This window comes from Nothoprocta perdicaria, unplaced genomic scaffold, assembly GCF_003342845.1.
Source record: "Nothoprocta perdicaria isolate Ctin4 unplaced genomic scaffold, notPer1 scaffold_393, whole genome shotgun sequence".
NCBI lineage: Eukaryota > Metazoa > Chordata > Aves > Tinamiformes > Tinamidae > Nothoprocta > Nothoprocta perdicaria.
Window position 1 is genome coordinate 156,952 of NW_020455636.1, and position 24,144 is coordinate 181,095.

General features: G+C 48.8%; 1 protein-coding gene and 1 long non-coding RNA gene across 2 annotated transcripts; both read left to right on the forward strand.

The window, feature by feature from the left end:
- The first annotated feature begins 2,104 nt into the window (after nt 1-2,104).
- Nucleotides 2,105-21,490, forward strand: LOC112952166 (myosin-IIIb-like). Its single transcript, XM_026044977.1, has 26 exons — nt 2,105-2,188; nt 3,639-3,741; nt 4,830-4,932; nt 5,404-5,560; nt 5,873-5,975; nt 6,237-6,365; nt 7,812-7,920; nt 9,088-9,204; nt 9,589-9,689; nt 10,130-10,216; nt 10,383-10,448; nt 10,746-10,859; nt 11,603-11,714; nt 12,656-12,702; nt 12,794-12,859; nt 13,102-13,221; nt 13,684-13,769; nt 13,902-13,949; nt 15,445-15,492; nt 15,676-15,767; nt 16,641-16,772; nt 17,320-17,438; nt 17,750-17,949; nt 19,890-19,979; nt 20,635-20,800; nt 21,104-21,490. Exons 2-26 carry the CDS (start codon nt 3,694-3,696, stop codon nt 21,488-21,490), a joined length of 2,847 nt encoding a protein of 948 aa, XP_025900762.1. The 5' UTR covers nt 2,105-2,188; nt 3,639-3,693.
- Nucleotides 21,491-21,729: 239 nt separating this feature from the next.
- Nucleotides 21,730-23,317, forward strand: LOC112952190. Its single transcript, XR_003250341.1, has 2 exons — nt 21,730-21,800; nt 22,902-23,317. It is a non-coding gene; the product is annotated as an uncharacterized LOC112952190 (long non-coding RNA).
- Nucleotides 23,318-24,144: the final 827 nt, after the last annotated feature.

Consider the following 24,144-nt stretch of genomic DNA (forward strand, 5'->3'; position numbering starts at 1 on the left):
GCGGGGCCGGGACGGGCCGGGCGCGGGCCGGGACGCGCCGGGCGCGGGATGGTGTCGCCGGGGGAGCCGCGGGACGGGGCCGCCGGGGACCTGGCGGCGCTGGCGGAGCTGGACGAGGCGGCGCTGCTGGCGGGGCTGCGGGAGCGGTTCCTGCGGCAGCAGGTCTACGTGAGTGCGGGACCGAGACCGGCACCGGGGCTGGAATCGGGGCCGGGGCTGGGACCGGGGCCGGCCGGCGCTCACCTCGTGCTTCCTCCCCCTCGGCCGCCAGACCGACGTGGGCGACATCCTCATCGCCATGAACCCCTTCCAGCGCCTGCCGCTCTACGGCCGGGAGGTCAGTGAGCGGCCGCGCCGCCGCGGGTCCCCCCGCGCGCCGGCCCCGCGCTGCCCCGCTCTGTCGCCGCAGGTCTCGGAGCGCTACCGGCAGCACGAGCGGGGCACGCTGCCGCCCCACATCTTCGCCGTCGCCGACCGGGCCTACCACGCCATGCTGGGCCGCCACGCCGCCGCGCAGAGCCAGTGCGTGGTCATCAGGTGAGGGCCGGCGTGTCCCCAGGGTCCCCAGCCCCTGCGTGGCCCCGCTGCCACCAGACAGCCCCGGCTGCAGCCTCCCCCTTCCAAGGGCTCCCCGGCGCGGGCGACGCTCCCTCCGCTTCAAAGGTTTCAGCGAGTCGAAACCCGGCCTCGTCTGCAGGCGCCTCTCTGCTCGAGCGCCCGCAAAGCAGATGAAACGGCTTGTGCGGGGGGAAAACCCCGAACCGTGCGGGGTGGAAGCGGCTGCTGCGGCGGGCAGGGCGCTGGAAGGGTGGATGTGCCCCGGGCAAACACTCCGTAAGGGGCTCTGCCTGTGTGAAGCTGCTCCCGCAGCGCTCCGAGCAGCCAAGGACAGACAAGCACGGAGCAGGGTAAAGAAAGCTTCTTTACTAGGAGACCTTTAGGAATTTGGTCAGGAAAAGCCTTGCTCTACCAGGAAGTTGTCAGTACGAGAAGGCAAACGGAGTCTCTGGTGACCAAGTATTCAGGTGTCGTGAGCACTTCACCCCGTGATGTCACCGCTGCCGTGTTGGAGCCGTGCCAGGGCGCGGGCAGCATCAGGTAGCAGGAAAAGCCTCAAAGTGCTGGCTAATTATCCACTCTGATTAGCTTAGACTTCAGATGTCATCTCAGCTGAAATGTTAATTGCCAGCTGCTTAATCTCCTTCTTTAGGTTGTTATTCTGACCGCGCTATCAATATTTTTCATTCTACATGTTAGGGAGATGACCTGCTGAATCACTGCTGAGCATCTCTGTGGGAACGGGAGCAGCCCCTAAGGGTCCAGGCTCTCTTGTTTCCCTAGGCTGTGCATCACTCATGTCTACGCTTCATGTGCATTCACTAAACACATAAGAAGTCATGGCCATGCAGCCAGCATGTGGAAGAGGCTCCTCAGGATGCAGAACAGTCACAGAAATTGTTGTGGGAGATGGGAAAACATCTCAGGTGTCTCTGCAGGTGTTCTCTGAAATCAACGTTCTCACTCATCTCCTGACAGCAGTTGGTGTTAGAGATAGGAATCTGAGCTAGTGCTGCGCATCCTGCAATCCTGTTAACAAGTTTGTTCGTTCCTATAACAGGAAGTTTGTGGGTTTCCTATATGCAAGCAGTAAAGTACTCACTAATAAAGCTATTTAGTGTGGCCAGTGCTGGGGTTTGGGAAAGTATGAGAGGGGAGGAAGTCCCTCCTGGTAGACCACAGTTCATCAAAGCAGCGTGAGGCTGTATTAGATTCAGCTGTTCCTGTGCTTGAAAAGTCTCCAAGAGAGATGCCCGTCTCCAGTCTACCATGAACCTCTGTGCTTTCCTCCTAGATAGGAGCGTGGCCTCTTTGGCTTTGCTGTTCTCCGTTTAGTCATTCCTACTTTGTGAGGTCTGGACAATATTTCAGAGCCTACAACTGTTGCTGGACACAGCAGCTGCCTCCCAGGTGACAAAGGCTCATTAGGACCGGGTTGTTTCTGCTGCAGATTCCTCTGTCTCCCGTTACTTTCCAGCCTGGCTTTAGTCGCAGCCTCATCGTGTTGTGGCGGGACATTTGGGTCTCCAGGAGATGCCTTTTCTGTTCTTCAGAGTCTGGGCACGTGCACAGCTGCAGCGGGTGCCTGCAGGACCTAGTGATGCTGTCGCTCTTGCTGCAGGATGTGAAGGTGGGCTCCAGCACGGCCATCGAGTTCATTGATCGCTATCTTGATCTATCACTGTCTAGTCTATCAATCGCTATCACCGTCTCTCTATTGCTGTCATTGATCCCTATCTTGGCCTTGTTGAGGAAGGAAGTCGCTGAAAACAAATCCCCTTCCGTGCCGGGCAGGAATGCTGCCCGGATGGCTTGTCCTCGGCTAGCAAAAGGGCCTGTTTTGCTGTGTGTGTTCAGATGACGGAGGCCTGATGTGTGCCTGGGGTCAGGTATCCGTCACGGGGCTGCCGGCCGCTAATGCTCTGCAGCTGTGCTATGCCCACGGCTGCAGCAGCTCGGGAATGCTGCGGAGGAAAACTGGCTTCTGTGAAGGCATCTGGCAGGGAGTCCTGGCGTCCTCCCAGGAACCAGCGTCTCGCTGCAATGCAGGGACAGGAGTAAACTGGGGCCTTGGCTCCCAGCTATGCATCACGCTGAGATGCTGTTTTCTTCCTTATTTCCTTTCCAAGCAGAACAATTCCCAAAGTCCCCTTCAGTCATTATAGCAGGATGCTCTCCCTCTGAAAATTGCTGCCCTCCCAGTCACTGCCGGGGCTCCAGAAGAGCCCAGGACAGCAGCGCACGCTGCCTCCGTGCCCAGAGCTCCCCGTCCGAAAACTCGAGTGGAATTCACCTTGTTCCACCGGGCTCTGGGGAGCTACTGAGCAGTAAAGCCGCAGCGGCAGCTCAAAGGTCAGATGTGTAAGCGGAGACCTGCCCCCGTGTTTAAACCTTCAGCATTTCCTGCATTTGATTTTTCCTAGGCTTATGCTAAAGGTCTCCACCAGAACGGGGCCCGGGCCCCTGTTGACAGGCTGTGCATCCCCAGGCTGTGCTTTCCGCGTGCGGCTGTTTGCCTTGGAGGCGGCGGCACTGGGAATGTGTGGCGCCGGAATGACGTGTGATGTCTCGGCTGTCGGCCTCCGCGGCGCGTTCCCGCGTTCGGGAAGAGCCCACGCACGTGGGTGTGTGGAAGGCAGGAGGTCGGAGCCCGCTCCGGTGTCATGAGATCAGCGCTCGGTTGTGCATGGCAGAAAGGGGAAGCTGCCAGGCCAAGCCTGTGCCAGGGAATCTGTGAACCAGGTGCTTTCAAAGGGTGTTTTCCAAAATCATCCCATATGATGATTTTCCTACAAAGCACAGCAAACGGGACTGTGTGGTGCATCTCATCCAGATGTGGTAGCATGGAATATCACAGTGAATGGGGAAAAGTTCCTCTGGGGACATATCAGGACCTTGTGGAGCTCACTGTGTAATAAAACTGTGGTCCAAGCCGGTGCCCCATATCTGGTGCAGCCGAGAAAGTCCTAACCACTTGGATATAGGAGATGTTGCTTTCAGGTGATGGGACACTGAGATAGAAGGGACAGGACAACTACATTTTATGGCTGGTAGAAGTTAACTTTGCTTTTTCTTGGCAGCGGGGAGAGTGGCGCAGGGAAAACGGAGAGCACAAAGCTGCTGCTGCAGCACATCATGAATCTTTGCAGAGGCAACTCGCAGCTGGAGCAGCAGATCTTACAGGTAGGTCACCACAGCGGGTATTTGTAGATGGAGAAGCATCAGTGCTGCAGGGAGCCTTGGGCTTGGCTCGGGGATCCCCCTGATGCATTATCACACTGGATGTGGAAGGGGGAAAAAACCATCTAGCCACATTGTAAGGAAGCAGTGGGTCGGAATGGTGAAACAGCTGCCCACAAATGAGATGGTGTGGAAGGGTCGGTAAGTCCGTTTGCTTGGAATGCAGTGGGCTCGTTCTTAAATGATATAATCACTGTGATCATTTTAGCATGTTGTCTGTGAAAAGCAATTAGGGATTTTTGGAATTGCTTCCTTCCTATTCAGTGTAGAACAGGGATTTCTTTGTTTCTGTGATACGAAATCTTGATGTAATGATACACAGGGATGGAGAATCCACAGGGCTTTTGGAAATGTTTCTTTGACTAGTAAAACACTGTCAGGAACATACCTGCTATGCCTCCCTAGCTTCATCTCTGCTGTTTCAATATACCTTTACTGGCTGTTTTTCATATACTTTTGTCTCTTTGATCTTATTTTTTTTCATTTGAATTGCCACCCCAAGAGTTTTTGAGCAAATCATACCTTAATCTTCCTTGTGAAAAGATAAGCAGGATGAGCCCTTGGGCCCATCATCGTTAAAAAGTCAGTGTTTTCAGGTTGGAGGTATTTCTGTGCTGTGTTTTGAGCTCTGGGAGATACACAGACGATATATAGAGAGATAGAGAGAGAAGATATATATGAGATATATAGAAGGGCTGAGCCTGTTTGAGGCTACAGTGCAGTGCTGCAAAGTTGTGTTCAGCAGCTTACTCAGCACACGGCCAAGTCCCTTTTCCTCCAGCCAGCAAGCATTCTTTGCTGTCATATGAACATGTTATGAATATATTAGAATATATTTGTCTTTTAATTCATTTTTCCAGGATATGACAAAACAGATGCACTTGAGCACTGATGGAGTGCTTCCTATTCCATGAGTAATTGAAAAGCAAGCTAATCATCAAGTGCTCAAGTTAAATTTTTCCAAATAAGCAGTTTCCGAATTAAATCACTTAATTTCAAGAGTGTTTCTGTTATTTCTCTTCCTCTTTTAGGTAAATCCGTTGCTTGAAGCTTTTGGGAATGCCCAGACTGTGATGAATGACAACAGTAGCCGCTTTGGAAAATACATACAGCTGCGTTTCCAGAAGAATACAGGTAAGGTCAAGGGCAACGTTTGAAACGTCTGGTTTGGAGGATGGGTAGGCATTGGAGGGCCTGGACTCAGTAGTGAGAACTTGTGGAGGGTAAAATTTGGAAGCTTGATGAGAAGGGTGCGCAGTGAAGAAAATCTCATGGTAACTTAAGGATAGACCCGGGTAGAACTTAAGGACTTAAGGACAAGACCTGGGTTCAGACAATGTGGGGTATGGGAAGGGTATAGTGGAGGAGGGGTGTCAGTTGTACTCCCTTGTGCCTGGAATCTTGATTGTTTCTAGTGGCCACATCTCTAAGATGATGGGAAGCATGGGGAGAACCACTTCCAGGGAGACGGGAGGCTTTAAGGGTGTTGTACACTAGGTACCTATTTTAGACAAGACTATGCTGCTTTCACCAAATAAGTGATGGAAAATAGCTCGGTCAGCTTTATATGTCTGCAAGTTCAGCTTGTTACCTTTCTGGGTGCAGTGAAAGGCGCAAAGCTGAGTGAGTATCTGTTGGAGAAGTCACGAGTGGTACGACAAGATACTGGAGAGAGGAATTTCCATATCTTCTACTACATGTTTGCTGGGCTTTCGTCAGAGAAAAAGGAGATGTATGGACTGCTGGATCCCTCCCTATACAGGTACTTCAAAGGCAGATCCTGCATTAGTGTTTCTGGTGTGGGGTGGAAGAGGGCGCAGCATAGAGGAGCTAGGAGTGAACAAATTAATGGAAGTGCGGGCAGGATCTGAATGGGGACACCTGAAGAGATCTTATGGGTCAGCTTGGAAGCTGGCTGATTGAAAATCTCTTCTTTCATTCTGATTTGTATGACCCCGGAGAAGCTTTTCCCGTTCAAGTCTCCACTATCCCTGATCTGCTTTGTTACTGTAGGGTAGGACTAGTGGCTGTGCTGATTATGTGATGATTTTATATGGGATATGCACTTTCTCAGGTACATAAGTGGACGCTTTGGTACAGAAGATGTAGCTCAGCATTGGAAGCACAAATATCAAGAGGTTTGCAACGCCCTTGACATGGTGGGCTTCCAAGAACAGGTGAGTCCCAAGGACCCCTTGCTTCTTCCTACGGATTTAGGCTTTCTTTCTGGCTGCAGTTATTTCCCATTTCTCTACCCTCTGAACTTTCCATGCTGCTTCCAAACCATCTGAATCTTGCAGTCTTATGTAGAGCCTCCTTCTGCAGGTTCCCTGTGCCTTTCCCTCACCTCTCCATCTTCTCTGATTAAGAAACATGGAAGCTCTTTGGGGCAGGCTGAGTGGTGACAGCTTTTCAGTTACTCCTGCGGTGTGTTTCAGGAGCAAGTGGACATGCAGGCAATATTGGCTGGTGTCTTGTCCCTGGGCAACGTGACCTTCGAGCCTCAGGAGAACAGCGTGTCTGTGAAAGTGAGTGAAGCTTCCCGGGGATGGCTGAAAGCTGCAGCGGTGAGTCACAACAACTGACAGAAACCTTATGGATTTGATGCCGGTCCCTCCTAGCATCGTCTTTAGACAACACTTATGTTAAGAATTGCTCTTAAATCTATAAGGTGATGGAATTTTCCTGTAGGGATTTCAGGAGCTGCTTCTGCCAGATATTGCAGGGGAGGTTTCATTCTCTAAAGAATTCCTGAAGAACAAGGAAATTCTTCCAGAAATGCCCAGTATGACCCCATGAGTACCTTGACCATCTCTGTAGGACTGCTGGTGATATCCAGTTCTCAGCTTCTATTTCCTAAATATCTAGGGAACAATATGAACAATATTACCGCTGAACTGAGTCTTGCAGCACACTAACTGTACAGTGATTCTGAGGCTATTTGTTTCTTTTCCCCAGAAATATTTTCTTGCATGTGGCAATATTACGTTTATCTTGTTGACTTCATATAATATGAAATTTTTTAAATCGAAAGTCATGTGATACCAAGTGTGATACCTGGGAGAAATTCAAGTGTATAGTACATAAGTTACATAGGGTTTTGTTGTTGTTGTTTTTGTTTTTTGGGTTTTTTTTGGCTAGGCTTGTAACCTGGCCAAAGATACCATCATAACCACTATTATTTTTTGTCAATCCTGAATTAAACATTTTGCTCTTCTGGCCAAACTAACATCAGATTGAGAAGTACATATTTCCCCAGACCACCTAGTTTTCTTATATGGGATGAACATATTATCTGCTTTGTTAACAACACAGAGCAGAAAGTTTTAACAAATGTTTCTGCCTTCTCCGTGACTTTTTCTTTTGACCTATATGAAACCACAGTACCTTTTTGTTGTTTCACTCCCATCTCTGCCTGTTCCCCTCCCACACTCTTCATGAAGCAACCACCTACATCTCTTCGGCAGACGTCTTTTTGGGTTTTTTTAATTTAATTTTACTCTTCACTTATTGCCCACCAGAAGGGATTTCTGTTAAAGCAATTGCTAAGTCGTTCACCTGCCCTGTATTCCCTTTGATCCTGGTTCCTGTGAGTTCATGTGGCTAGCCTAAAGTTTGCTGAAGCTCCCGTTAGCACCTGCAAAACCACCTCATCGTGGTGTTATACAATAAGTCATTAAACCATTCAGCAGGGATGTATAGCTCCATGTATAGCTGGTGTGTAGCTCCCGTGGAAGGTGAAAGGTGGCAGCACTGGGAAATTAAGATGCAAAATACATCAAAGAGGGAGCAAGAGTGAGTTTGATCACTGCGTGGGATACCCAAGGTCTCAGGGTGTACATCTTACTCTTAATGCTGGTCAATGTTAACCTAATATTTACATTGCAGCAGTTCTCAAAGGCCTCAGTGTGAATCGTGGCTCCCTCACACTGGGTGTCACACGTGCACAGGGAGACACAGACCCCACATAAGGGTTCAGCGTTGGCTGATCTGCTGTATTTCCCCTCTCCCAGGGTCAGTTTGGCGTTCAAGAAGATGAACTGTTGAAATGTCTCATTTGCACAATGTCAGTGACGCGGGGGGAGCAGATTCAGCGCTTTCACACCAAGCAGCAGGCAGAAGGTAAGAAACACGTAAATCACAGAAGTACTGAGTAGAAAGGCTGACATGCATTTGATAAAAGGGTGTCTCTACTCGTGTGCAGTTTCTTGCACAAAGAAACTGCACAAAGATCCCTATCAGTGCAGCTTCCTGGTTTCTCTTGCATAAAGGCAAGTGTATCTGTTCTCTTGGACTCATTGATGCATAGCACCATGAGCCCTGCTTTTGTTTGATCTCCCAGAGACTGTAGAGCTATCTCCTTCAAATCCAGCCTCCCTCCTCTTCTCCCTCAAATCCAGCCTTGAAGACAACTGTAATAGCTGGCAATGTGCAAAATTCGGGGTAATAGGTGGAGAAATAACTAAGATCGTCAGTGTCATAGCACAGGGAAGGAATGACACATATGGAAAAGTACATTAAAATAGTAAGTGTGAAGTGTTACTTTCTCTTTCAGTAAGAAAGCAACCAAAGATAATCTTCACAAAAAGGTTGAGTTAAAATAGAAGACATTTAAAAAATAAACATGAAATCCCAACTAGAAATGAGAATTTCTAAATAATTGCTTAAATAAGTAGAACAAAAAATGAAAACTGAGAATTATTTACTTCAGTTTCCTGAATGTCTCTTCATGCCTCTTTCTAGGCAATAAAATAAACACTTCAGACAGGAGTTCTTGGTCGTGTTGCTTAGGTCTCCCTCCTAGGATATCAGCACATTTTTCAGCAATTTTATTTTTGTTTAAATATTTCAGGCAGCAATTGTTGGCTAGCAGAAAGTTCAAGTGTTTGTAGTGACCATTTAGTTTTCTGAGTGCCACCTGGAGGTGTTACTTGATTTTTGATTGTATATAGGACTTCTACTCTGTAGACCGGCAGAGGAGGAAACAGGATATTCTAAATAACAGTTAGATTTTTTATTATTAGCTTTTCTATTTGATGTGATCTTACAAGGGCTCTAGTGCACCTCTCTGGTATTATCTAACCATCAGACTTCAGAAAGGAAGAGTTCTGTGTGGGCTTGCAGAGGGTGGGGAAGATCGTCAGATATCTGGTTAGTTGCCCTCTCCAAAACAGCTTCATAAACCATTATTGCTAGAGGTGGGTGTTTTGAAACTGCTTCTGTGCTCTGTTCCCTGCTCTTCTTGGAGCTCTTTAGTGAGTCGCTGTCGTTCTCTGCCACCCTGTGCAGATGCTCGAGACTCCATTGCAAAGGTAGCGTATGGACGAGTATTTGGCTGGATTGTTTCCAAGATCAATGAGCTGCTGGCTGAAAATGTGGATCCTGAGGTGGAGCTCAGGGAGATAGGTGAGTTTGGCTCGTCTTGCTCCTGTTCTGCCCTCAATATGTGTGTCCTTCAGACAGGATGGAGGAACAGTGTGATATGAGGTATGATGATCTTCTCAAAAGGATGATCATGTTGAAGGTACTAGTCAACAGCATGAAGTCTGAAGGGCAGCCAGTTGGTCTGAAGTACCTGTGGGGCTGTCACTCTGGGATGCTCTGGCTTTGCAGAGGAGTTGGGCTTGGTGTGGGGGATCTCCTAGCTAGTTATCCAAAAGGAACTTGGAGAGATGTGCAGCTGACAACTTGGCTTCATAGGCTCTGAGAGAGTCATTGTGTTTTGGGGTATTTAGCTACCTGTAGGCATGGTGTGCAGGTTCCATAACATGCTCATCTGCCCTCTTTTAGGAATTTTGGATATCTTTGGGTTTGAAAACTTTGCAGTGAATCGTTTTGAACAACTTTGCATAAACCTGGCCAACGAGCAGCTGCAGCACTTCTTCAACCATGTAAGTCTAAAGTGGGTAATTTCACGTGGTGTGATGGGGGAAAGCAGAGCACATGAAGAGGAGTGAAAGGGACAAGGCCCATTGTCTGGAAAGATAGAAAGAGTGTTTGGCACAGCAGGGTAGAGAGCAAGAATCTGCCATAGCAGAGGAACCACCTGTGCACAAAAGTAGGAGTGAATAGGTCAAGCAGTGACCAGGCTAGTAAAGCGAGGACCTGTGAACATTGTGGTGACCTAAAAGATGTTCCTGCCTTATGCAGCAGCAGTGAGCAACAAGGTTGCGAATGGACGTGCAGAAACAGCTATTTTACCCTTGGGCCCTGATCCATGAGTAACAGCCATGCCTACATCCTCTCCTCTGGGTGGGAAGGAAGGTGTTCAGGGTTGTCTGAGCCTGGAGTTTGGGGGCTTCAGTCTCTGCTTTTGTACCCTTGTACCCAGCACATCTTCCAGCTGGAGCAGGCTGCCTACAGAGAGGAAGAGCTGCCTTGGGAAACTATCAAGTTCAACAATAACGAGCCCATTCTGGTGAGTGATATAAGACTGACAAGTGAGATACTCTATCCAGCCAAGAGAGGAGACTTCCTCATTCCACCATGGGGAGGAGATGTATCTGGAAAGAAACTTTACCAAAAGTGACATAGATGAGTAAGAGCTGCTTTAACTATGTCTAACAACTTTCTTTTCCTTATAGGACCTGCTCTTGGCCAAACCACTTGGGCTGCTGTCTCTTCTGGATGAGCAGAGTGCATTCCCTCAGGTAGGCGTGAGATGGGAGGCAGAGAAAATGGTGTGGAGAACTGGACAATGAATATCTGTGCTGTAATGTAGGTGCATTGCTAAAAGAAGCAGCATGAGCAGAGGTGTTTCCATGTGTGGAAACCGGACAGCTAGATCAAGGACAGTCCAAAGATATCCGCATCCCTGCATAAATAAGCTTAAGTACTCAGAAATTATTGCATGGTCAAGGCCACTTCCAACATTTTGTTTTACTCCTGTGTGTCCCGGTCAGGACTATGTTGCAGCATTATAATTTATGAAAACTGTTTTCTTGCAGGCAACTGATAAAACATTTGTGGATAAACTGAACAGCAGCTTTAAGGGGAATTTGCACTTCCAGCCAGGTCGAGGCCGTGTTTTGGGCTTCAGCATCATTCACTATGCTGGGAATGTAAGTGTGGTTTTCAGGAAGTGTGCTTTGGAATGTGTGTAGGGCAGAAAAAATGTGTTGCTTAAAAATAAGACTATGAAATTAAACAGTGTATGGTCCTAAAGGAGTGTCGTGTCTCCTGGGAGCTGCCTTCTAGGGTAAATGGAGCTCGTTAGAAAATGTAAGAGGAGAGATTCTTCCCAGAGAAACCCCATTTTCTTCAGGAGTCATAAGGTTTTAGAGGTTTTTGTTGTCATATCTGTAATCACTGTATTGGGGCTCCAGTCTTCAAATAGTCCTTCATAAAGTGAAAGCCCTGCATGCACTGTAAAGCCCTGACAGAGTCTAGTGGCTTATGTTTAGCTCTCAGGAGTCCACTGATGCTGATAAAAGTCACTAGTTTATTTCAAGCACTGAGGAAGCCAGTGAGAGCAACTAGATAGTAAACATTTTGAAAATGTGAGCACTTGTTTACATATTGAAATGTGAAAACACCTTGATTTAGAGCCAAAAGAATGCAGAACAAGAACTGTGAATGTGTCAGTGTTTGGCTGCAGTCCTGTAATTCTAACGTCTCAGCACCATCCTCCTGGTTTTGATGCTCAGAATGTGCATCTGAAGGGAGTGTGTAGTGACCTGCACAAGAATTCTGTAAATGCATATACATCTAGATTAACAGTTGCTCCTGGCGAGCCCTTGAGGTGGCTTTTGGGGCCAACCCATAAGAGCTGCTGGCCTTACTGACTTGCTGCGCTTTCCCCTAGGTACAATATACTGCTGGTGGCTTTCTAGAGAAGAATAGGGACACCTTGCCAGCCAATGTTCGTGGACTCTTCATCAACAGTGTCACCCCTTTGCTCAGTGTGCTCTTCACAGGCAAGTCCCTCTCATATGATAGGGCATCCCACATGGATCACGGCCCTCCTTGGCAAGAGCTTAGTGTGTAAATGAGGCTCATGAGCCATTAATGTGCTCCAGAGCTGGCAACCTCAAAGAGCTTCTGGAAAGGCTGCTGCCTAGAGCAGCCTTCTGACTTATACAGAGCTCTGAGCTGTTCTGTTTCCCTTGGTACATATGCATTATAGCAGACATACCTGCCTAGGGGTGTCCTCACATTGTTCCTGCTGTGGAATTGAGGCACCCCTCCATACCACATAGTTCTGACATCAAAAGCTTGACCTTCACAGATACTAGTTAAAGTGACTGATAAATTTCATTTCTAGTATTCGCTGTGTTTTGCAGTCCTTCTGCTTTGTTTCACCAAGGTCTCTCTTTGTTGTTCCTTACATGCTGCTACTGAAGATATTTAATCTAGTTCCAACTCTTTGTAAGTTCATAAACAACAGGTATAACCTCTTCTCAGTGCAGATGACACTGTTGCATCAAGGGTGTCATTATATTGTCCAGTAAACTCGAATTCCCTGAATTTCTCATTTTGTTGCTAAATTATTTAAAGTTATTTAACTTTGAATACTCTCCCATGTTGACTGCTGTAGATGAGCTTTCTGTTTACTAGCTATACTTTTTTTTTTTCTTGCGTTGTTGGAGCTTCCTTGTTGATGATATTTCTTTTGAAGGTCATTAAGGGTTGTTCAGTAACCTGCCCGCCTTGTCTCTTCTATAGCAGAAAACAAGATTGCCTGTATTGTCTGCTTTATATACCTGAATGTTCTTCTCTTCTTCTTTAGCTCTTTCCTTGTATTTTCCTCTCTGTTGTTCAGTTTTTGTGGAGCAATGTGCATGTGAAGTTTGACATATTTAAATATAGTTGATTGTGGGTAAGGGTACAAAAGAAGTTACTCTATTTGTTTTTCCAGCCACTATCTCCAGGACTGGGACACTAATGCCTCATGTGAAAGCCAAGGTATTGCACTTCTGGTCTGCCTAGCAGATGATAATTGGTGGCTCTGTTCCTGATATTCCATGGATAATCCTTTTGTTTGGTCTGGTTTCAGGTCATACCAGGGGCAGATGACAAGTTCAACAGCACACGGAAGCAGTCCGTGGGAGCTCAGTTCCGGGTAAAGTCCTGCTGCCCGCAGTGCCCTTTAGATGTGTGCAGGGATGTTCTTAAGAGCTTCCAAGCTGCTACACACAGCAAAGCTTCCAGCATATGGAATTCCAGCATATTCCTGGACGCTTGAGCTTAAAAGAGCCTGAATTGGTGGTGTGGGAAAGCAATTCTTATGAGCAGGATCCTGCCCTCAAAGGGCTCTGGTAGCACTTTGCCTTGCTGGACCGTTGACCTTTGTGTTGTCCGCAGCATTCCCTGATGGTGCTCATGGAGAGGATGTATTCTGCCAGCCCGCACTTTGTGCGCTGCATAAAGCCCAACAGCCAGAAGGAGCCAGGCGTGGTGGACAGCCCGGTGGTGCTGCAGCAGGTGAGGAAACAGCAGTTTTCTTGGCAGGTGCCTCGGGTAAGTCTTGGTGGAAAATGGATATGGATCTGAGGGAGGGAAGTGCATACTCCACTGTAAGACCATGGATATGGCCAGAAGATGACTGGTCTGAATGAAGGTTCTTGCGGAGAAAACAGTAGGACATCCTTACACGTGCAAAGGTTCTGGGTGCTTAGCTGCCTTTGTGAGAGCTTGCTAAGTCCAGACTCCCCATTCCCAGTTCTCTCCCGTTTATTTTTCATGAACGCAATCATAAGAGTTGAAGGATTTGGTAAATTCAGCCTTTAACCAAGGAAACATTTTTTAAAGAAGCATTCATTTGAACGAGAAAGGCTTGGGGCTGAATGAAGGAGTTTTTCTGCAGAGGAATGAGGTGATATCCTACTGACCTGTTCTGACTTGTGACTGTCTGTTCCTCCGATCCTCTCTATGCTGCCGCTTCAGCTCCGGTACAACGGACTGCTGGAGACCATCCGCATCCGACGAGATGGTTTCTCCTGGAGACCCTCATTTGAGGAGTTTGCTGAAAGGTTTGTTAAACCTTTGGAAATTTCTATGCTAAATATTGTCAGAAAAGTGATCCTCGTAGCTGTAATTGGGCAGAGAATAAAATTATCTTTAAAATTTACATGCCTAAGACTACTTTGGTTTGTTTTTGACAGATATGGAATTCTTCTCGTTAAACCAGATGTGTCTCTCACAAAAGAAAGGTAAGAATCCTGCTCCTATCATGTGCAATCCAATTTCAGTCCCTTTTGTTTTTCAGAAACATTTGCTCTCAGGATAGCATAGCAAACTGAGTAGAAGGAGCAAACTGAGGATGTATTTTTGTGGTGATGGGGACCATAAATACCTAGACAAAGACAGTTAGGGTTTTATGAATGATTTAGTGCAATGATGAATGAGATCTTTTGTGGATTACTATATGGAATATGTTTTCCCATCCTGTGAAAGCAGAAGTGGTAAATGGACTCGATTTCAAGGATTAGGTAGGATGTCCGCTGTGCTCAGTTGGACATGCAGCCTCTCCAGGTTCTTTCCTGATGATTTGGGAAGAGTAAGTTGAAAACAGGATTGACTAAGCAACCAGTGCTCAATGTCTCACAAGCTAAAGCGCATGTATCTCCGGTCCGAGAACTTGTTATGTGTATAGGCACAACATACCCACAGCAACTATTTTTTTTTCATTTTCAATTTTTTTTCATACCTTCCTACAACATTTAAAATGTAAAGGTCTCTCCAACTCTGTAGTCTGTTCCTACAGTCACCTTTCCCCTTCCAACATCTAGGACAGCAACTTCCCACCTCCTTCTCTTCTTCATTGTTCCAGTCCTTCCCTTCCTGCCACAGTCAACTGTGAGAGATTGTGAGAATAAAGCAGCATGTAAGGCAGATGTCTGAGATATATATGCATACACACACACTTTTTTGTCTCCTTCTAAGAAAAGGATTTCAATGTTCTTCTGAAAAGCTATCTCTTGGAGCAGCAACTCCAACCCTCAGAGATTCCTTGAAATTTCTGGCAAGCCTGAATAGGGATTGCAAACCCAAATAAGGTCAAGAGATGGTCTTATAGTGAGAGGTGGTGATGGGCAAGCAGCACCATGTATTTTCAGACATTAAAATCATAGGATGCATTTGGGAAAAATATAACCTCACTTGTAGGTTTGGCACAGCAGAATTTGGCTGAGGGAGAAGGAAAACCAGTTCTGTTTTGCTATGTAGCATGCTGGTGAAAAGTGCCACTATGGTGCTATGATCAGGATGTGAAGGCAGAGGGAGGAGGTCGTCTCTGTGATGCTCCTGGAGTTTTCCTGCAAAATGAGATCAGAATTGGAAAACTATCTCTTTCCAGGATTCACAGAGATCCTGCAACTTGTGTGCTCCAAATTGTTTAGAACCTAAATGATAAAACCCACCTCTGGGAATAGGATACACCCTGCACATTTCCAAGTATCTGAAGAGTGTCTGTCTTTAGGAATCCCTTTGCGGACACTCCACAGTGTGATTCTCTCCCAGGTCTACCTCAAGGGCTTTTATAGATTATGAGCTAGTTACTGAATGTGATCAGTGACAGAGGCCAAGGAATATAACGCAGAAGTTCCAAGGCACTTTCATGTCCTTTATACACCTAAAATCACTGGCTGCAGCATTTGCTTTGGGTGAAAAAATGACTTTTGCACTTTTTTTTTCCATCTCTTTTAGCTGTTTGGAGATACTGCAAAGTACAGACCTGACAGGCTGGATATGTGGGTAAGTGTGGATCCCTGCTGTAGGGACTGGGGGGTCTGAACTGCAGAGACTTCATCCATGTAGACTGTTCTCTGGCTGCCTTTGAGGAAGAAGCTGTGGCTGTATGAAGGGTCTGTTCATGCTCGATGGGATGCAAATTCAAAGAATCTTTCTCAGTGTTTCTTTCTCTTCCCAATCTCACAGAAAGTCACGACTCTTCTTTAAATATTGGCACAAGGAACAGCTGGAAAAGTGTGTGGAGAAACTGGAAAGAGCAGCGGTTGTCATACAGAAAGGTGAGCACTGGGAGGGGACAGCCCCTCAGCCCTGATCTCATACCAGGGAGTGAGGGCTGCCTTGTGAGTGCTGTTAAGCTGAGGAGACTCTGTTACTGAAAGTGAAGCAGATCTCAGTCCTGCTTTCAGAGAGGGGCAGAATGGTGTGGATTTTTATGCCTTGGCAGCCTATTTCTACAGAGCAGGGTGCTGTGGGCAGTCTGGTGCTTCCCTCTGCAGAGGCCCCAAGAGGGCTAATATAACCAAGAGCAGGCAGCTTCCACCCAGCCTGATCTTCCTGCTCTGCTGCTCTTCAGTCCGGTGCCCAAAGCTGAAACATCTGAGGAACTTTCAATTACAATTACACCCCACACAGTTCAGCAAACATCAGACTGTCACATGCTGTTCCTTGCGCTCTTCTGTGGGCAACATGAGTGGATAGTGTCCTTAAGGAGAAACAGAGGATGCTGTTTTCACCTGATGCAGGATAACATAATGTCTCTAATGCTGCGGGTGAATGTGTGAGGGCTGCGTATGGGTAAGGTCATCAAGGAAACCCTGACTCCTGCGCACCTGAGTGCTGCTTTTGCTCAATAGTGGCCCAAAGGAGAGGAATGGTTAACAGTGACCCTTGTGTGATACTTTGTTCTTTAGGTAACTTGTGCCGTAGCATTAGAGGTGGGATGAGATCTGTGATTTGATCCTCAAAATCTGTGATCAGACAGGTCAGGGAATAGAAAACAGTTCTGATTTGGTTTAATACATGTTAGCAGCAGTTCAAGTGGACTTAAAGCACTGAAGACTTTGCACAGGGCAAAGGAATATTGCTTCCACTTGGGAGTGACAAGATATGATTAGCATTTTTTCCTCTAACCACGGCTTTTCTCTGAACAGTTTTCAGGGGATTCAGCTGCAGGAAGAGGTACCTGAAACTGGTGGCTGAACTGAAAGCTCAGGCACTACGGCTGCAGGAGGAGGCAGAGAGAGAGAGAATCCGGCAGCTGGAGGTGGAAGCAGAAGCCCGAAGTGAGTTGTTTCTACTTCCATTACACTAGTATGGGGCCTCTTTTGTGAGGATCTCTTCAAAGTGCTTTAAAATCCTGGCCATGGTGGCATGTCCTTGGTCCCTGTGGGGCTGAAAGTTCCACTTATGTGGCCCGTTTGTCAGTGAGGTTTTGTCTGTGAGGAAAGAGCAAATGGAGGTCATTTACCTGGCTGTGTTGGGAGGAATGCCAGGATGGCCTTTCCCGCCTGCTCATGGGGAGCGTTTGTGTCACTGCTTTGTGATTTGTCACGTCTCCTTGTAGCATGTGGAGCGGGAGTTGATGGTGGACTTGAGGCCGTGTTCTTTGCCTCTTTTCTCCCTTCCCAGCCTCAGCAGCCTGACCGAGGAGAGATGGGAAAGGACTGAACTTATTCTCTTGATGGTCCCTCTTCCTTCTGTTGCTCTAGCGTGTGCTGGAAAGAACGTCTCCTGCTCTATCTGCATGCCTGTTCCTGCTCTGGGCGTATGGAGGACAGATCCCATTGATCTTGGATCCCAGATTTCATCTACCTGTTGCTCTTGTTCCAGAAAAAGTCTCCCTGCCAGTTCCTCTGCCGCGAAAGAGACGCTCTCAACCTTCTCCTTGTCCTGCAGCTGATATGCCGCCGCAGCCCCCAGTGCCACGGCCACGCAGCAAGCTCACAGAGGTAGCAATACTAGCTCTGTCTGGGGTCCCTTAGTCGTGTGTGCTGTTTCCCTGCTCCTTCTGCATATCCTTGTTCTTTTGCATGTGGTCACGGGAGAAAACTGTACTTCTCAGGGATGAGAGAGCTCTTTTCTAATGTGGTTAGTGAAAAAATTTTGTCGGTGCCTTTGAGGAACTGAAAGCAGAGTCGGATGACTGGGGATCTTGTCCTAACTGCGGGGCCTCAGGAATGAGATCTACCAAAGTGGTCTCTTCTGGGGCCTTGCCTCTGACGTTGCTTTCATGCCCACTTACCCCTGTCCCCATTTCCAGTCCACTCCTTTTGATAATTTCCTGCACCCTCCTGGGCCTCGCCCCATCCTGGGGACAGAGGAACAGGCTGGAGAAGAGGCAAAAATGAGGAAACTCAAGCGAGGAGCGACTCTCCGTTGGTTCAGAGAGACGCAGGCCCAGAAGGTCATGCAGGACGATGGAGCCTTTCCCAGCTGGCTGCATGGGATGATCAGCAGGAGGTGAGTGTGTTGGGGTGGACACACTGGTCACAGTTGGGGCTGGGACAAACGGGCAGAAGCTGCTGTGTCCTTAGGAGGAGAGACTGGAGTCCTATGGATTTGCCTCCATAAAGAAACTGAGGACATGCAGGACTTTTCACTTCTAGGCTGACCTTCAAACCATTAGAGGGAGCCTGGAGCTCCTTGCCACATGATACGGATGCTGAAGCTTTATTTGGGCTCAAGGAAAGGCAGTGCGAGCTCATGGAAAAGAAATCTTCTGTGGGTTCTTCAATACAGACCCTGTGTGGGGAAGGGAAGCTTGGAAAGTGCTTGAAGGGGAAAAAGGTGGACTTTTGAGCTGACTCATTAGAGCTGTTCTCACATTCCTCAGTTGCTGTTCTTATGGCAGAGGAATGCAGAATTTAATATACATTTATTAAAAAACCTATTAAGAGGGACTTTCGTGAGCATCCAATGACAAGATTCACAAAGCCCCCAGGTATGGGAGGAGACAGGATTTTGTGGATGCCTCTGCCTAAGTAAGGAAAATGTGGCAAAGGTGGAATTAACAATCCCCTAGGTTGGGAGAGACATCCTCAAAACCCAGCCTTCCCGTGGAGGCATTTAAGTGTCTGTGAATTCCCAAGCTTTTTTTTCCCTTCCCCCTGCAAAACCTTTATTTAAATGCCTAAAATTATGCTCCTGTGTATGCCTCTCACATTACTCTCTTGGCTGAGCCAAACACTTTTTCTTTCCAAGCAGTGTGACAAGCAGTGAAATGCTGATTACGCCAGTGATCAGATAGCAGCAAGATAGTGAGGTTAGCAGGTAGATGCCAAAGTTTCTAGCTACGGTTTCCCCTGCGTACAAATTAATTTATGGTGTTGCATGCCTGCTAACTGCCAGAGTCCCCTTATTTAGGGGGCACTGCTGCCAAATGTGCCTGCCATTCAAACATCCTCACCATCCTATTCAGTTTGCAACTTTTTTTTCCCCCTGTTAACGCTGCAGGGCTCCCTTGGTCTTACTGGATCACAGGTTGCTGGGTTTTATTAGCTTGTCAGTATGAGCATTATATTACTCAGAGACATTACACATCTCAGCTTAGTACAGAGCCCTTTAGTAGCTGACAGCTACATTTTAAGGTAATTAACAAGGCCCCAACCTGCATTAATCCACGAGTGCAAGAATGCTTGAGAAGAGCTAGTGTCTGCGGGACATGACTGCTTTAATTCAAATATAGGCCAGCGATGAGCACATCACTGTGAAGGAAACAGCAGATTCTCTGCCTGCAGGCCCTTCCCAAGACACACGGAGGTTTTAAGCACTTTTGGAGTGGTGCTTCATGCCACTGAATGACCAGACTCACTGGTCTCCCTGAATTAGTTTAGGCTCAAGTGGCAGAGTGGGAAGAGCAAATCCCAGCTTGCACTCGTGATGTGCAGTTGCCTTTAATCTGGAGCAAGGCACGTGGCCAGCACAAAGCAGTGCTTTGTCTATCGGGCAGAAACGGGGAAGACCTTTTCCCAGCAGGGAAGTTTAGGGAACCAGAGTAGCCACAGCTGGCTTTTTTCCAAGGCCCTGGGCTTTCCTTGTGCTGAGCGCCACTAATCCAAAGCCTTCCCACTTCTTCCAGCAGCCCCAGAGCCGAGGAATTGTGCATGTGCAGCGGCCTCTCCCCCAGCCATGCTTTGCCACGTGCTCCGTGCTGCTGCTATTGCACTGCTGGGGCAGGTTTGGAGCTGCCCTGCTTGGAAAGGCTTTGCCTGAGAGTATTGCAGCACGTCAGCATGTTTGTGCCTCCCTGCACTAGCAAGCCTGAGCCTGGAAACCTCCAGCTGGGAACACAGCGGGCAGATAGTGGTGTCCCTGTGGACGGGGACTGCTGCAATGGTTGCAAGGTTGGGAATCCCTGTGTGAAGACAACTGCTTCCTGAAAAACTCTTTCTTGCTTCCAGGGAAGCTGAGAACTTGCTGATTGATAAACCTTTGGGCTGCTTCCTTGTTCGCATCAGCCAGAGCCGACCAGGCTACACGCTGACATACAGGTAATGAGCCCTGCAGAGAAGGAAGAAGAAATTCCTAAGTTGAGCTGTGTATGGCTGGAATAGTTAAGTTTCTCCACAGAGCAGTCCACTGAGTCTGATGCTTAGCCTTTTCTGTGGGGTGCCTCAAACCCAGGCAAACAGGACACTGCAGAGTCCGTCTCTTGCCAAATCTGGGTCAGTCTGTGACTGAGTTGATGTGAGTTGGTTTGCAGGGTGCAGGTACTGCTTGGGGTGTGCTGAATGGCTGTGTGACTAGAAGAAGTATCTGCTGGGGCCTGAGGACATTATTCTAGAGAAGAGGAGGAGTAATTGGAGTGTGCTAGAAGCATGCAGCACCAGGCAGGGGAAGGGCAGGTGGTGATGTGGACAACAGGCCTGGGAGATGGTACAGACTGTTGCGGTTGGATCCATAAGCCTGTGTTCTCCCTGTGCCCCTGTTGCTCACCTTGGAGAAACGGATGCTCCTGCAGCACCCGTTACCACAGTGTTCAACACTCCAGCATGGAGGATCTGCTGCATCTTTGCAGTATTTGGTACTGTGGCTCTTGATTCTCCCTGGATCTCCTGAGACAACAAATGCTGAAAGCAACAACGAGGTCCTGGAGAGATGCCGTGGCCTCGTGTCATGACCATCTCTGCCTGTCCCTTTCGGCAGGGGTGAGGGCCGCTGCAGGCACTACATGATTGAGATGCAGCCCAATGCCCGCTACGTCATCCTGGGGGAGGACCGGGCCCACGCCTCGCTCACCCAGCTGGTTCGCTATCACCAGACCGTGGGCATCCAGCCCTTCATGGAGACGCTGAGCGTTCCCTGCGGGCAGGTGAGTGCTCAGCATGTGCAGCAGCCAGAGGGGCTGCTGTGGGCTCTGCCATGGGCACAGTCACTGGGCAGTGTCCCTGCTTTTCGTCCCCGTTGTGGGAGCCCTGTGTTGGCTGAGCTGCCTGCCCTCTCCTGCGTGTGCCAGGGAAGGCTTCCAGGTGGGCACTGGGGTTTCCTGGGGTGAATGTCACCCCTGCCCTAGGCTTGTCAGTGATTGCAGCTGGGTATTGCTCTTAGCTGTGCTGTTTGGGGTACCTAGAGGGTCTGTAGTGACCGCTGCTGAGTGCACCCCTTTCGTCCTCAGCAAAGCAGTGCCAGTTTGGACTATGAAGACCTGGAGGGCCTCTCGCTGGCGGCCCCCGCAGCGGAGGAGCAGGCCCCTCGGCGGGGACAGAGCTGCCCCCCCGGACCCCCCGCCGGGAAGCCCCCCTTGCAGACGGGAGCAGCCTCCGTGCTCAAACGCGTGTGGTTCCGGAGGACCAAGAGGGGCCAAGAGCAGCAGAGCCCGGACGAGAGCGGAGCAAGGGCGAGCGCAGGAGAGGAGGGAGGCGGCCAGCGGGCGTTCCCTCGCCTGCACTCTTCCATACGCCTGGCAATGCAGGAAATCCAGCAGGTGAGCAGGGAACGACTCCCGCTTTCCAGCGCCTTCCTCTGTCACAGCCTTGCCCCGCGGCCGCTGTGGCACTGGTGAGATGCTCTGTCCAAGTGCAGGAGATAGGAGCCTTCCAGATGTGGGGTTTGGTTTCCTGTCTCCTCAGTGACCAGATTTATTTGGTGATCTTGGCATCCAGCTTGTGGGAGACCATGAGAGCGAGTTTCTTGAGATTCACAAAGAAAAGCCACAACACAAGAGGTGGTGACAAGGCCAGTGACCCAGGCAGTGCTTCCCTAATGCTGCGTCTTTGCTTCCCACTGCAGTTCTCTTCCGTGCCCTCGAACAGCTCCTGTACTGAGCTGCAGTCGAGCTCTCAGCATTGAGGACACGCAGCCCAAGTGACACGGTAAGCAGAGGGGATGCACAGGAGGCCAGGTGGCAACTTTGGCATCTCCAGGAAAGAGAGGAGCAAAGGGGAGAGTCTCCTGGCCATCAACAAGAAATAGAGCAGGGCAGATGGGAAGCAGCTGCTGGCTTCTATTCCAGACCTGCAAAGAGACCAGGGGCAGAGGGAGGCCAGGAAAAATGGGAACCACCAGCGTAGGATTGCATTCTTGACGGACGGGGTGAACATTGTGCTTGCAATACTGCATTGAAACTGCTGGAGGGAGCTCGAGGTTGTCAGAGATCACAGTTTGGAGCCTGAGGCTGGAAGAGGATAGTCAAAAAGTAAACCTATATGCCAAATAATCAGTTGTAATAACTTAAAGTTGTGGAGATGTGTCAGATCCATGTGTCAGATGGAGAAGCCAGGCAGAGGGCCTCACAGAGAGTGAAGGAAGGCTGAGAACATAAGGCAGCAGCCTGAGGACTTTAAGGATTAAAGCCAGGTCACAGCAACTGGTTACTGAGGCTGTAGTGCACTGGGGGGGTTATAGAGGGTCTATAAAGGGTATTTCTGATACAGCTAAGGCCAGTATCTTACTGGACTGAACCATCTAGTGGATGTATAGTCCTCCTGTGCAATCAATGGGCTAAATTGGTGTCCTATTCTTCAGTTACAAAAGCCAGGGAGAAGCAGTAATGATGCTGTTGTACGTGGCTAGAAATATGGGGATTTCTTGGGTTGGTAGCAATTGGGAGCGGAGAAGGATCAGGAGAACATGCTGTTGGCTACGGATTTACGGCAGGGTGTACAGCTCTGCACGGACATTGCTGAGTTCCCTGCGTCATTCAGCTCCCAGAAATTCAAGTTGTACCACAGCTTATTAGCTGTCTTGGATGGCTGATAAAGAGCCCTCCCTGCAGTGCTTGACTCAGTCGCTTCGTTCCTGTGTTTGGTTGTTAGTGCACCTGAGGACTCTTTTCTTGTGCCCGAGGTAAAGTAGAAGACAAACAAATTCTGTGGGATCTTCATAAATCACTGCAAGCATGCCATGCAGGGACTGCTGAATGAAGCCTTCCTTTTATGTTCTGTACTTCATTGTGTTTCCTGACTTTCTTGCAGGTGAAGATGATTTAGCCCTGTCATCTTTCGGTGCTGCTGAGCCTTGCATAATTGGGTGAGCACATCCAGATACAGAGCAGCCTTCTCCTTGTTCCCTGCACGCAGCTGGCTCTGTGCCTTCAGGCAGGACTGCTGCAGGAATGAACCTTCTTCAGCCTTCAGCTAGGTCTGCAGTACCTGGACCAGTCTCTTCCTGGCAGCGGGGAGAAGCTGGGAACAATCACACTCTAGGCACGGATCCACAGTGCCTGACAATACTTCAGTGTACCTGGAGAGCCTTCACCCATATTTAATGGGATTGTTTGTCACAGACTGGATATCTTCCCAACAAGGGGTTCACTTTCAGCTGTGTGCTGATTTCCTAAGTGTTTTCCCTGGAGTCTTCTGTTTCTGATCCTGCATGTCTGCGTCGCTGGGGGAAGCTGGGCTGGCACAGGGTGAATCTGATGTGTGCTCTTTGGCGAGTGCAGAAGCACTCGACCAGGGGCTGAGATGATTAAAGGATGAGAAAATCTCTTTGCAGAGGGCATTACCTGCCCTTTTATGTGACACACTGCTCTCCCATACTTAACATTCAAGTTGGGGAATAATTGGCGGAACTGTGATCTCTTCTTATTCCCACATCCTCACGATATGCCTGAGGGTAGAGGATTTGGGAATAGAGGACTAGCTTACCTGTTGTGTATTTTGTGCCTTTTTAAAGGATCACTTTTCAGCTGAGTTGTTCTCCTAAGGAGAAGCCCAGGGTTTTCTTTGTTCCTGCTAACCTGCCGCCCGTTCGGGCATGGACTGTAAATGGAGAAGGGCTAGCAGTGGGAGCACAGATGGATGTAATCGAGTAACCGCAGGCAGCACTGGGCCTGTGAGGAGCTCCAAGTCAAGCTGCCCGTGCCGCTCTAAGGGGCAGCGCCTGCCCAGGCACAGAGGCAGCCCCATGTCCCGGTTTCCATCCAGGTGCTGGCCCCAAGCGCCCACCCCTCACATGTGCCTGGCTGTCCTGTCCTGATGTCCATCAGCTGCCACCGTGGCCGGCTCACCCGGGAATAACCCGTGTGCTCCTCAGTTTTTCCTTGGGAGAAGCAGTGTTATCTAGCAAGCAGGTTGCTGCCTTGCTTTGCTGAAGGAAGTTGTGCAAAAGGTGCAGTCCCATGGAGCTGAGCCAGCAAGAGCTACCAGTGACCTGTTGCTTTCTTCCATGTGTTGTGCAGTGCTGAGGCTGTTTAAGGAGGGGGCGAAGAAGCCC